This window comes from Barbus barbus (genome assembly GCF_936440315.1).
Source record: "Barbus barbus genome assembly, chromosome: 16".
NCBI lineage: Eukaryota > Metazoa > Chordata > Actinopteri > Cypriniformes > Cyprinidae > Barbus > Barbus barbus.
In genome coordinates this window covers 1,460,001-1,475,237 of record NC_136744.1, presented here as the reverse complement: position 1 = coordinate 1,475,237, position 15,237 = coordinate 1,460,001, and the positions used below count along the sequence as shown (strand labels likewise).

The 15,237-nt window shown below is 42.0% G+C and overlaps 1 protein-coding gene across 1 annotated transcript in view; it reads right to left on the bottom strand.

Moving 5' to 3' along the window:
- The window catches only part of LOC306882058 (girdin-like), a 75,976-nt gene that overhangs the window by 55,104 nt on the left and 5,635 nt on the right, over positions 1 to 15,237 (bottom strand). The window contains exons 3-10 of the mRNA XM_079436493.1: positions 12,266 to 12,374; positions 10,438 to 10,507; positions 8,821 to 8,879; positions 8,564 to 8,647; positions 8,350 to 8,490; positions 5,589 to 5,752; positions 4,051 to 4,132; positions 2,686 to 2,844 (exon numbers count right to left, since the gene is read on the bottom strand). Of these exons, the coding sequence (XP_079292619.1) occupies positions 2,686 to 2,844; positions 4,051 to 4,132; positions 5,589 to 5,752; positions 8,350 to 8,490; positions 8,564 to 8,647; positions 8,821 to 8,879; positions 10,438 to 10,507; positions 12,266 to 12,374 (868 nt within the window). The remainder of the gene's footprint in view (positions 1 to 2,685; positions 2,845 to 4,050; positions 4,133 to 5,588; positions 5,753 to 8,349; positions 8,491 to 8,563; positions 8,648 to 8,820; positions 8,880 to 10,437; positions 10,508 to 12,265; positions 12,375 to 15,237) is intronic.

The window sequence follows — 15,237 nt, the reverse complement described above, 5'->3', positions numbered from 1 at the left end:
CACACAATCAACAACTGCCACAACATTCCCATCATTACCTCATGAACACACACAATCAATAACCGCCATAACATTCCCATCATTACCTCATGAACACACACAATCAATAACCGCCATAACATTCCCATCATTACCTCATGAACACACACAATCAACAACTGCCACAACATTCCCATCATTACCTCATGAACACACACAATCAATAACCGCCACAACATTCCCATCATTACCTCATGAACACAGACAATCAACAACCGCCACAATATTCCCATCATTACCTCATGAACGCACAATCAACAACTGCCACAACATTCCCATCATTACCTCATGAACACACACAATCAATAACCGCCACAACATTCCCATCATTACCTCATGAACACACAATCAACAACTGCCACAACATTCCCATCATTACCTCATGAACACACACAATCAATAACCGCCATAACATTCCCATCATTACCTCATGAACACACACAATCAACAACTGCCACAACATTCCCATCATTACCTCATGAACACACACAATCAACAACCGCCACAACATTCCCATCATTACCTCATGAACACACACAATCAACAACTGCCACAACATTCCCATCATTACCTCATGAACACACACAATCAATAACCGCCATAACATTCCCATCATTACCTCATGAACACACACAATCAATAACCGCCACAACATTCCCATCATTACCTCATGAACACACACAATCAATAACCGCCACAACATTCCCATCATTACCTCATGAACACAGACAATCAACAACCGCCACAATATTCCCATCATTACCTCATGAACGCACAATCAACAACTGCCACAACATTCCCATCATTACCTCATGAACACACAATCAACAACTGCCACAACATTCCCATCATTACCTCATGAACACACAATCAACAACTGCCACAACATTCCCATCATTACCTCATGAACGCACAATCAATAACCGCCATAACATTCCCATCATTACCTCATGAACACACACAATCAATAACCGCCACAACATTCCCATCATTACCTCATGAACACAGACAATCAACAACCGCCACAATATTCCCATCATTACCTCATGAACGCACAATCAACAACTGCCACAACATTCCCATCATTACCTCATGAACACACAATCAACAACTGCCACAACATTCCCATCATTACCTCATGAACACACACAATCAATAACCGCCATAACATTCCCATCATTACCTCATGAACACACACAATCAACAACTGCCACAACATTCCCATCATTACCTCATGAACACACACAATCAACAACTGCCACAACATTCCCATCATTACCTCATGAACACACAATCAACAACTGCCACAACATTCCCATCATTACCTCATGAACACACAATCAACAACTGCCACAACATTCCCATCATTACCTCATGAACACACACAATCAATAACCGCCATAACATTCCCATCATTACCTCATGAACACACACAATCAACAACCGCCACAACATTCCCATCATTACCTCATGAACACACACAATCAACAACTGCCACAACATTCCCATCATTACCTCATGAACACACAATCAATAACCGCCATAACATTCCCATCATTACCTCATGAACACACACAATCAACAACTGCCACAACATTCCCATCATTACCTCATGAACACACACAATCAACAACTGCCACAACATTCCCATCATTACCTCATGAACACACACAATCAATAACCGCCATAACATTCCCATCATTACCTCATGAACACACACAATCAACAACTGCCACAACATTCCCATCATTACCTCATGAACACACACAATCAACAACCGCCACAACATTCCCATCATTACCTCATGAACACACACAATCAACAACTGCCACAACATTCCCATCATTACCTCATGAACACACACAATCAATAACCGCCATAACATTCCCATCATTACCTCATGAACACACACAATCAATAACCGCCACAACATTCCCATCATTACCTCATGAACACAGACAATCAACAACCGCCACAACATTCCCATCATTACCTCATGAACACACACAATCAATAACCGCCATAACATTCCCATCATTACCTCATGAACACACACAATCAATAACCGCCACAACATTCCCATCATTACCTCATGAACACACACAATCAATAACCGCCATAACATTCCCATCATTACCTCATGAACACACACAATCAATAACCGCCACAAGATTCCCATCATTACCTCATGAACACACAATCAATAACATCCACAACATTCCCATCATTACCTCATGAACACACACAATCAATAACCGCCATAACATTCCCATCATTACCTCATGAACACACACAATCAATAACCGCCATAACATTCCCATCATTACCTCATGAACACACACAATCAATAACCGCCACAACATTCCCATCATTACCTCATGAACACACACAATCAATAACCGCCATAACATTCCCATCATTACCTCATGAACACACACAATCAACAACTGCCACAACATTCCCATCATTACCTCATGAACACACACAATCAATAACCGCCATAACATTCCCATCATTACCTCATGAACACACACAATCAATAACCGCCACAACATTCCCATCATTACCTCATGAACACAGACAATCAACAACCGCCACAACATTCCCATCATTACCTCATGAACACATATAGTCATGTGAACGCACCTCCACTCTGGTCCTGTAGAACTCAATGTCATGGAGTTTCTCTTTGTAGCGTGTCACTTCACTCTCCAGTTTGTCCACTCTGACGGCCTTCTCTCGGAGCGCATCCAGCTCGTCACGATACGCCCGCAGCGACCGCGCATCACACAGCAACTGCAGGTTCTGACAAACACACAAGCAAAGGCAAGTGTCTCAGCAAATGAGACTCTTATACTTCTTGACACCTTGTGTTGTGAAAAATGACTGAGCAAGTTGTGAAAAATCTGCAATTATTTGGACAGTACAAAGAATATTTATCTATTTATGCCATCTTAAAATAGTCGACATTTCAGATTCTGCTCATAAGTCATAGTAAAAAACAATGAATTTCTATTGGAAATGCCACAACACTGCAGCATATGGTTGTAAGACTAAGAACCGCAGATATCTATGGTAGAGTTCTTTGATGATCAATCATTTTTATCAGTTTTTTAACCAATATATATTTGATTTACAATATGCAGAATTATGACACTCTTTGATTTATCAGAATTAGGCTACCAAACATTATAATGGCAAACTAAATGCAAGACTTATATATATAGATATTCCTCAGGCTCTGAGAACAGGTTTGGGAAACAAAATTTAGGTTCTTGTATTCCACAGAATGAGGGTACTTGACGACAGACTTGTCATCTCTTTGGGGCTGTTTACACCTGGTCACTTCATGCGTTTTGTGTGATCGCCGCGGACGAGTAGTTGAGTATCTCTTCAGCAAGCCGAGGCGCAAACTGCCACGAATGAAACAAAGTAAGACGCAGACGCTCAACACACAATCAACTTTATTAAAAGTAGTACGACAAACTTATCTTTCCAGTGCTGATGCCGCGCTCTCTCCTATTGTGGTCTTTGAACTTGAAATCAGCTGATAATTAATAAAATGCAGTGCTTATCTTTTGTTTTTGTTGACGTTAAGTTTAAATATAGTGCGGGAATTGAAGATCGGATTTATATCCGTTTCGTGAAGACACATTTATGTGGCCAAGTGTAAATGGAAACATTTTCAGATAGATATCCGATCAGAGAAAATGCATGAAGTTACCAGGTGTAAACAGGCCGTTTGAGAGGCTGGACTGCTGCGTGGGGGTTTATTTATCACTATTTGATGCCATGGATCAGACAGTGATACAGCGGCGTCTGTAAATACATGTGTGATGATCAGCTGAGCTATTACTGGCTGTGTAAAGCTGTGGCGTGTAAGTAGTTAAAGGAATTACTGTAATCATTACACATCACGACTCGCAATTAAGATGACAGAGATTTAGTTAAGCTCAGTGTCACACAGGAGCATGCTTTTCAGTCAATGGTGATGATGTAGAGACGCCTCACTTCCTGCTGCAGTCTCTTGACCTCTGTCTCCATGTTCTCCAGCTCCTGTCTGCAGTCCAGCAGCTGCTCGGTCTTCTCCTCTCTAAAACACAGAGCCATTAAGGCAGTTAGTCTGCAGAAGCGGGTAAGACTCCTGGTTAATGATGGGCCGCTGTGAGATTACTTCATCCGGTAACACCTGAGCTTCAGTAACGTGACGCTGACGTCACTAAAGCTGTGATAATCCTACTGTACCACACTTTAGATGAGAAAAACCTCTACTAATGAACTTTACTGGAGACCAGATGAGAGCTGTGACTACGTTTGATAACGTTTGACTCGTTCATGATCAGTGAGGAAGAGGAAGTGGAGCTGTGCGATTCTTTTATGGCACAAGGATTAAAATAGACTGTCCTCCTTTACCCTGCAGTGAAAGACGCAAGAACAAAAGCCAGGTAAAGAGCCGTGGCCTCATTGAAGATGTGCAGAATCATCCTGAGCGCTTGCATATGGGACAGTGTGAGAGCTCCTCTAACAAAGCCACTGCAGCCGCACACCTTCAGTGTGTTTAATGCTGGGAAAAACTCTCTCTCATCCGCTCACAAATGACTGGTTTGAGACTAGGGTTGGGAATCGGAAATCAATTCCAATTCCAGAATCAGATACTTAAGGTCAGGAATCGGATACTTGTTGTTAAATTAAAATTTCAATGCCGTTTATCAATACCTGTGTGCTCATCTTTTTTTAGTTGGTGAAAAGGGGCTGTTAAAAATGTATTTGTCTTTGAATCATTCATTCAAGAGATTCATCCAGTAATGAAACGAGTCAATCTTGAATCATCCCATTCAGAAATTCCATCAGATTTTTCTTCAGAATCGTGAGAGAACTACAACCTCCATTAAAAAAAGTGTCTCAATTTTGCAGCACTATTTTGCTCACAAACAGCTCTTGATGGAGTCTTTTTTTTTAATTTTCAGCAGCAATTAAATGTTTCACTAAAAGAGACGCAGAATAAATATGTTTGATATCTAAATGTTTGTTGTTGAACCACATTGGTCCTGATCAGTGAGGCTCGGCTCGAGCTCCGAGGTCAACGCCCCATTGCGGTAGTACACAGAGAGAGAATAACAGAAATAGAGGAAGAGTACAGTTCACTGCGGTTATGTGATTATGTCGTGTTAGATTGCATCTCTTTATAAGTGCAGTACCTTCATGTAAATGATTCACCAAGGCTTTTGTTAAAGAGTTACCAGCACGTCAAAGCAGCAGTAAAGATAACACCATAAACTGGCTGTTTCTCAAGCTCTCCAGGAGTCTGAGGTAGATGTTAGTCTGAGAGAACATCAGCAAACAAAGAGGCATTGAGAGAAATAATGCTGACAGCTGCGTGTGAAGCGCTTTAGCAGCGGAGACTAATGGCTAAACTCGATCATTAGATGAGCTGCTCAAATGGATTCCAGTAAAACAGCAGTGATGCACCTGAGAGCAACTTCCCCTGGTCCACAGCACTTCCTCTAATGGAGGAACAGAGGGGAAGCTGAATAATCTCTGGTACTCACAGCTCCTGCCGCAGGCGTCTGATCTTGGCTTTGGCATCGGCCAGCTCCACCGACAGATGCTGCACGCTCTCCGTGCGTCTCATGCTGGGCGACTCGCCGGGAGACGGGGCAGCGAGGAGAGAGCCGTGTCCACTGTCCCGCTCCAGAGTCAGAGACACGATCATCTGAACACACAACATACACACATCAGAAAGACAGAAACACACACACGCACAGCATCAGAAACACACACACACACACGCACAGCATCAGAAACACACACACATGCACAACATCATAAACACACACACACACACACACACGCACAGCATCAGAAACACACACACACACACACAGCATCAGAAACACACACACACACACACACACACACACACACACACACACACACACACGCACAGCATCAGAAACACACACGCACAGCATCAGAAACACACACACATGCACAACATCAGAAACACACACACACGCACACACACACACGCACAGCATCAGAAACACACAACATACACACATCAGAAACACACACACACACACGCACAGCATCAGAAACACACACACACACACACAGCATCAGAAACACACACACGCACAGCATCAGAAACACACACACATGCACAACATCAGAAACACACACACACACACACACACGCACAGCATCAGAAACACACACACATGCACAACATCAGAAACACACACACACACACACACACACACAGCATCAGAAACACACACACACACACACACACACGCACAGCATCAGAAACACACACACACACACACACACGCACAGCATCAGAAACACACACACATGCACAACATCAGAAACACACACACACACACGCACAGCATCAGAAACAAACACACACACACACACACACACGCACAGCATCAGAAACACACACACACACACACACACACACGCACAGCATCAGAAACACACACACACACACACATGCACAACATCAGAAACACACACACACACACACGCACAGCATCAGAAACACACACACACACACACACACACACGCACAGCATCAGAAACACACACACATGCACAACATCAGAAACACACACACACACACACACACACACACGCACAGCATCAGAAACAAACACACACACACACACGCACACACACACACACACGCACACACACACACGCACACACACACATACATACATCAGAAACAAACAAACAGCATCATGGGTATTAATGCAGCATATATCAGTGTGTGAGCGTCCCTCATCTGAGGACGCCCTGCTTCACTCTTCACTTCACTTTAAATGAGTTCAGGAACTAGTTTTAGATCAATACGAACACAAATTTCAATTCACTTCCAATCTCGATCTGTTTTGATTCAATATGATTTCATTTGGTTATATACTGTATCATCAGACACAGGATGTCTGTTTTTCTCAAAGCAAAACAATCTCAACTGAATTGATCTCATGCCACATTACAGAGAATTCAAGAACACACATATGTGACCCGAGCTGGAAGAATGAGTGACTGTGTACGGGTTCATTTTGAGCTACACGCAAAAAAAAAGTGGAAAATTAATATTTTGGTTGAATTTGAGGTTTTCACAAAAAGGAGTTCATTAAGCCCTCGTCTAGATCCCAATGCTCCAAATGAATTAATTAAGCAATTAAACATCTAAAATGATCTTTATTTGTATGTTTTCTGAGAGGACTACCTCTTCTCTGCCTGCTTCTCTCGCGCTGACTGTCATCTGAAGCGTCTGATGCCGATAAATATCCACAGAACTACAGTATTTCAGTATTCACGCACACATAATCTGCTATGTCTTAAGTGAACGCTCGGGGAACTGATGGGGAAGAACACCTGATGTGTAACATTATATGAGCTCCATCTGTGCATTACAGTAGGTCTATATATCTAGGCCCGTCTAATGTTAATCTAACAATAAAAGAAAATAGGGAATCACTCGCTGCTCTTGACTCAACTGCTTTTGTAGTTTTAATAATTCAATTATTTGTACTGAATCACTAAAGGGATTTTTACATTGATTATTTGTTTTTCTTCAATACTTTAGTTTAGATGTAAAATGAAAAAGGTAACATTTGTTTCTTTCTTATATTTGTATACTGTTTTTTTTATCTGTTCTTATTTATAATAACAATGATATAATAAAAAATAGCTATATAGTGATTATTAATACAATAATTATTATTAAGAAAAGAACTGGAGGAAAAGATGTAATGTTGCTGAATGATTTTGCTTTGGAACCTTCAGAAACCTTCAGAAAGTCTCTTCAAACGGCTGTAGCTCAGTCATTTTACATCCAATTCCAACAATTCATACTTCATTTTGAAGGTCTTTTAATTGTGACTCATTTTGCCAGCACAGGTCACATTTATTGTTTGAATTTTGTCATAAAATGTTCATAATTTGAAAGCTGAGACATTGCTTCATATCAGAAGTAACGAAGCACAAAGATTATTGTGATTATTGGATTGCAGGCGCATTACAAATAATGTTTAGTGAAGTTTTGTTCAAGCATCAACTCAAAACAGCACTAAAAGACTGATTCTTGGTATTCAAGATCAATATCTGTTCATCAGAATGAGAATCGGTTGAAATCAAGTAATTGATCTTGCTAATCCAGCTTTATTAAAATAGCATTTATGTAAATGATGTCGAATGTGTCTGATGCATGTTAGCCTGCGGTCAGAGAGTCACATGGTCATTCATTAACCTCGTCACACCCACAGCAGCCAGAGTATGTGTGTGTGTTACCTCAGCGTGTTGGTCTCTCTCGTCAACAAGGCGCTTGAGGTTAAAGGTCAGCTGTCTGAAGACATCGTCTTTATCGTGCGGGACAGACTCGCTCTCCTCCACACACTGAAGGTCAAACACGTTCTCCTGGTTATGGGTCACCTGCACACACACACACAGAAGGTCAGAGGTCAGGGGTCGATGAGCTGCGCTCGTGACGTCATGTGACACACACCTCCTGAATGTGAGCGGCGATGGCTGCCTGTGTGTCAAAGTCCAGCATCTGGATCCGGTCGATGTATTCCTCCTTCCTGTTACACTGAGACACACACACACAGAGAGAGCGAGAGAGAGAGATGAGCTACACACATTCACTTCATGAGGTCACATAACCCGTGTGTGTGTGTGTGTGTGTGTGTGTGTGTGAGTGAGTGAGTGAGTGAGTGAGTGAGTGAGTGAGTGAGTGTGTGTGTTTCTGTGTGTCTGTATCACCTGTACAGCACATCCCAGCAGCAGCAGCAGGATCTTCCTCATCTCCTCCAGTCCTTGCTCTGAAAACACACACATCCAGATCAACACACACACACACTGAGCTCTGATCACACACTCACAGACGAGCTCTTTAACCCTCAAACACTGACATATGAACTAACATCACAGCTAATGCAGAGCTCACACTGCACGATCTTAGTGTGTAACCTCCAGTCGCCGATCCATCGTGTAATGTGAACACAGCAGCGACTGACCGCTAGCCCAGATAGTCCTGCAGTGCGAACTCTGCATAATGTGAAGCCCGAGCTGAAGGTGGAGCTGTGACGTACGGCTGAGGTTCACTGTGTGTGTGTCGTGTGTTCCTGACAGGAAATGCAGGCTGACATGGACAATGAGTGCCTGAGCACTTCCTGTGCACGACTTCCTGTGACGGACACATGCAGATCCACACAGTGACATCATCACACGGACTACTGAGCTGTACCATAATTCAGCTCTTTCTGAGTGGAAATATTATAGTCTTTCAAAAATGTTTGGTAGCACTTTATTTTACGGTCCTGTTCCACATGTACATACTAGATACCGGTTACAGTAATTACAATAACTGGGTAATAACTAGATATAACCCTGAATCTGACCATATAGTTATCTTATATTACAGTACTTTCACTCTGAAGGTAAGTGCACTGTCAAATAAAGTGCATTCAAATGCTTTCTACTTAGTTTTTTGTGTTTTTTAGATTTGATTGCTTTAAGAACTGTCAGTCTGTCTGCTAATCTTCAAAGTGTTCAGGGTGAAACATTCACTGTGAAGCTATATTTGTGTTTACTAGGGATGTAGCAATACAGTTCACCTCGATTTTTAACCACGGTTTTCGGTTCGGTTCTGATAGCTTGGCACATCAGTGTTTTTTTTGCAACAAATTAACATTTATTTTAAGAGAGGTATTATTTTTGCGATTTTTACCCAAAATAGGAAGTATTGGCCATTACTGAGCACTATAAACACATGTAATGTGCGTTTCATTCATACTGGACTCCAGAGGGCGCCCTCGCGCAGAAACGCCACACATGCATCACAGAAGTCACTGACAACAATATATGGTTTATCTGTGTTCTTCAAGCCATTTTGGGTATTTTCATAATGATTAAGTGTGTTTGTAAGCCATTTCTAATGGACACAGCCTTTATTACAGTATAGAATATATTCTGGGATAAGAAGCCATATCAGATCACAAAAGGAAGTTATTTCAAACACTTGACTGAAGTAAAAACAAGTTATAATGTTCTCTTTTGTTGGACAACAGGTTTATAAAGGCTTATCATTGCAAGTTATTACAAGGGAAGATGCTTGGCGTGTGTTGCTTTTTTTTAAATATAAGCGTTTACCATGCAATAAATGCATGGTTTTAGTCTTTAAGAGACTCTGTGACAGGCAGGATTCAGTTTATGGCTAAAACCAAAAGGGATTCAATGATTCAGAATCAGATTTAATAATAAATTGTGTTGTGAAATCTAAGCAGTGAGGCTGAGAGACTGTGGCTAGTAGAAGTTGTGAAGGGCTGGTAATGTGTTATCTGAATTGTTATCCTGCAGAGAGAACGAGGCGAGACGTACCGCTCAGAGGGGTCCGGCCCAGCACCAGCACATCAGGAAGTGACATCACCACCAGCTGCTGCAGCGTCTCCTGGAACACAGCAGAGGGTCAGGAGCAAGCCTCACACACGCTTCTCCCCTGGACCTGAGAGGAAGCACCGCACCGCACACGCCACACATGTGACAGAGACAGTCCTGACTGTGATTCCCTCACACACGTCTGCAGTCAGACACCAGGCTCGATCCTGGACCGCTTCTGCTCTGCTCTGCTCTACATGAAACATGCTTGATACTGATTCTGCATCACAGATCAAGACTGAGTCTGAAGGATAACATGAGTCCTGTAGAGACCGACCGTTTCGTCAGCGCTGCTGCCAGATTAACTCATCATAAGGTCCGTTTCCATTACAGATTTATGCAAAACTTTGGCGATATTTAATAAATGTCGATAAAAAAGTATTGCGAAATGACGGCGTTTCCATTAGCCAATGTTATGCGACTAAAACGTAAATTTTTCCTCTTGCGATAAGTCATGGCAACGGATTTTGGTGGGATTTTGGCTATAGTTATTCGAAGGAGGTGCATGCGTGTATCTTTCCAGAAGCAGCGCGGAGAGCCGCTTCAGAAACATGTGTGGTGCGGCTGGTATAAACAAGCGTTGACTAGAGCGTCCGCAATCAGCTTCAGTGCACCGCAGACGTGTGCAGTGTAAATTGATGGCAGGGAAATCCCCTTATACTCGAGAGTGGCCACGTATGAAGTGTTTCTTGGAGGTTATAGTACATTGAAGAATGATCAAATGACTTTTTACATACACCATGTGGCCTGTAAATGCACCAAAAAAAAACATTTCCATTGCAGTTTTGCAAAATATTCCTTTTTTGAATTGCCTAAAAAAACACCACATGCAAGCATAAAAACTTTTTTGTGATAAATGGGAGTTTCCATTAGGCGTATTTTCAATATGCAATTTTAATTAGCGCAATTTGAAGGGTAATGGAAACGCAGCTATAGTCTGATCAGTGTTTAAGAACAGCCCTAATCAGTGTGAGAGCGCATGTTCACACACCTCAGTTACTCATTAAGAGTCCACACACACACACACTCACTGACTCACACACACACACACACACACACTCTCACACTGACTCACACACACACAAACACAAACACACATAAACACACAAACACACACACACACACACACACACACACACACACACTCTCTCATTCACTCACATAAACAAACACACACACACTCACTCATTCACACACACACTTACACATACACACTCACACACACACACTCACTCACAAACACACACACACTCACTCACTCACACACACACACACACATAAACACACAAACACACACACACACAAACACACACACACACATAAACACACACACACACAGACGTGCAGCTACACGCTGAGGTCAGTCATTATCTCAGCAGCTGCTATGAGTGGAACGCAGCACACACACGATCAGTGATCAGTGAACACACACTCATATCTCAGTCCGATGCTCAGGTGAAGGTGTGACTCACAGCATAGGCTCCGCTGGAGAAGAGCAGAAGCCCAGACATAAACACAGCCATCAGCTCTCATCTCCACACTACACAGACACTAAACAACAGACAAACTATAGCCTCGTCCCGCCCAGGGCCTTTTAACAAAGACTGAAACACAAAGAGGCTCGGGAGCATCCTGGACAAGCGCAGACAACTGTATTTTTTTCCAAACATGCCATGATTGACACTGATAACCAGCAATGGGTCAGAACAAACATCTGCATATCTAATGCTCCACAGACTCGCAGAGGAAGACTGATGAAGTGAGCGCTCACCTGATAGCAGGACTTGATCTGCTGCACGAGGATAGACAGGTTCTGGATGCGCAGCGTCGGGTCGCGGTTGACCTTCCTGTGGGCTCTCTGGACACCGCTCTTTGGGTTTCTGTCGGAACAAACCACATGGACGTTAGACCTGTGCAATTAATCAAAATTACAGTTTCGATTTCAATTTCGGCCTCCATCTATTATGAAAATACAATAATCGAGATAAAATGATTATTGCGCCCCATTCCGCCCCCTTTCCAGCGGTGCATTTGCGCTCCTCCAAAAGCCCGATTTCACATGCAAATCAGTGAAATCATACAACGTGACTTTTGTAAAATGGGACGCGCTTGATTTATTAAAGTTGATTAGATTTATTCATGTTTTTAAAAGTGCACAAGAGAACTCGCTCTGTTCCTTGGGAGGATTTCTGTGATGAGCTCAGAGACGGAGCAGAACACGAACATGTAAAGTGCGCGCCAAAACGCTCAAATACATGCAAAAATGGGGCAAAATGTGGCGCTTAGTGATCATTCACGTAAACCTTCATCGGCCATGTAATAAATGAACATTAACAGTTGAGAATGAAAATACATGCATAACCGTAAACTGGATCCGTGCAGCTCTTAAAGTGACAGCGGGATATTTTCCTGCTGATAGGGATAGGTATCGTTTACATTTTATTGATACCGATACTGCTTATCCATACCGGTACTTATCGATACTATTTGGTGCAAAAAGATATGATGTGAAAAGTTGTTGAAAATTTCAAGTTATTTTATTACTGCTGAACTTTAGCAACTGTATTAAAGTTCTTCAGTCAGGAACAGGGAGTTATTTTTCTCTTTGTGTTTTATTTTATTAACATTTAAAGGAATAGTTCACCCATAAATGAAAATTGAGTGTGTGTGTGTGTGTGTTTTAGTTAAAAATCTTCGTTTGTGTTCTACTGAAGAAACAAAGTCACATCTTGGATGCCCTGGGGGTGAGCAGATAAACATCAACTTTTCATTTTTGGGTGAACTATCCCCTTAATATTAATCAAACAACAAAAGACAAAGACAAAATCCCGGTTGAACCTCAGACTTTCACCGGTGTTCTTACGTTCAATAACGCTTGCTTCCACGACGCACTTCCAACACGAGCTACAGCAGAGAGCAGAAGTGTGGAGGGAACACCTGCCCAATGTTTGCCTTTAATCACTCTACAGCTTTCATTAAACCATTGTAACAGCAGGAACATGTTACACTGGGAAGAGGACAACACTAAACTGGGTCAAAGTATTTAACTGACTTCATTTGGTTAAAAAGGCAAACTACAGCTTATCATGGAATATGGGTTTCATTTTACTATGCAAAAACAAATTCATAGAAAATAGGGATGTCAATTTTCGATCATTTCCAAAAATCATAGGAACGAATTAACAAGTTGTAGGAATGAACGATATATGTCGAGTCTGTCCTGCTCGTGTCTGAACTTGTCAAAGCTTTAGTTACTGCATTTCAATACAAAAGAACTTTGTATTGTTTCTGTTTTAATGTACTTTTAACGTAATGTACTTTGATCACATTAAAAGCAATAAAAGTAAAAGTACGTTAGTGAATTATTTCCCCGTCAGCCTGAAATGAAACTGCTTAATCGACCATCGATAGCTTTAATCGATTACATCTCTTATCAACAATTACTTGATCGTCGATTAATCGTTGAGATCCCTAATAGAAAAACAAAAACAGCTCAATTAGGTATACACTGACACAATATAAACAGTTATTAATATTTCATTGGTTCTCCCTTGTATTTGATTAGCCAGTGCAATAACCTTGTGTTATCACAAATTAAACAATTAACACAAAGGCTTTACACTCTCCAAACACAAACTCAAAGCCTTCATCAACATAACACCAGCACTTCTGAATAAAGCTGTCACAATATAAACACAGCACATCTGGATCTGGATCCAGAGCATCACTACACACACATCAGCATGACTTTCTGCTGTGAACCCAAGTGATGTGAAAATCCCTGTACAAATACACTCGCATCTGTAGTTCTGAACACATTCATCAGAGGACGGATGCCAAATGCAGCACTTATAGGAACGGGCTGTGTTCAAGCAGGATGTGATTGTGATGTGGTCAGGCCGTAATGACCGAGATCAACACAGTCTTCAGCAGAAGAGACGGCTGGTCACCTCATCAATGCTTTCATACGAGCTGAGAATCAGGAACACAGCACACACTGAGAGGACAGACACCATGAGATCGCTCAGGTGTGTGTGTGTTTGTGAGAGTGTGTGTATGTGAGTGAGTGTGTGTGTGTGAGAGAGTGTGTGTGTGTGTGTGTGTGTGTGAGTGTGTGTGTGTGTGAGTGAGTGTGTGTGAGTGTGTGTGTGAGCGTGTGTGTGTGTGTGTGTGTGAGAGAGTGAGTGAGTGAGTGAGTGAGTGAGTGTGTACTGGTCTGACCTACATTACAAATGTGCACAAATGTGTGTGTTCACTACATTAAATAATCAAATCAATAAACAAACACACAAAACAACATTTTATGAAAGAGGGTAGTAAGTTTTCTGTGAGGCTTGTGTTTGGACGCAGGAGAGAGAGAGAGAGAGAGTATCATCATAAAAACCATGACGCCTGTGGAAAGTCCTCATAATGATAGGAACTAGAGTGTGTGTGTGTGTGTATGTGTGATGTTGTGGTTGTTCAATAATAAGCAACATTCACACTCACTGAAACAGCATATGGACAGCTGCGATCACACACACCCACACACTAATGTCATTAACAGCACTGCTCCATCAGTCAATACACACACACACTGACACACAGCCCCGAGCACTAGTGACTAACCTACTTCTGACAGACTGAACACACACACCATCCAGTCACACATGGGGGTATGTGCTATGTACTGGCTGTGTTTATTGATACTATGAAGTATACACTGTGTGATGTGGACTAGCAGAAGCTGACCCCAAATCCAAT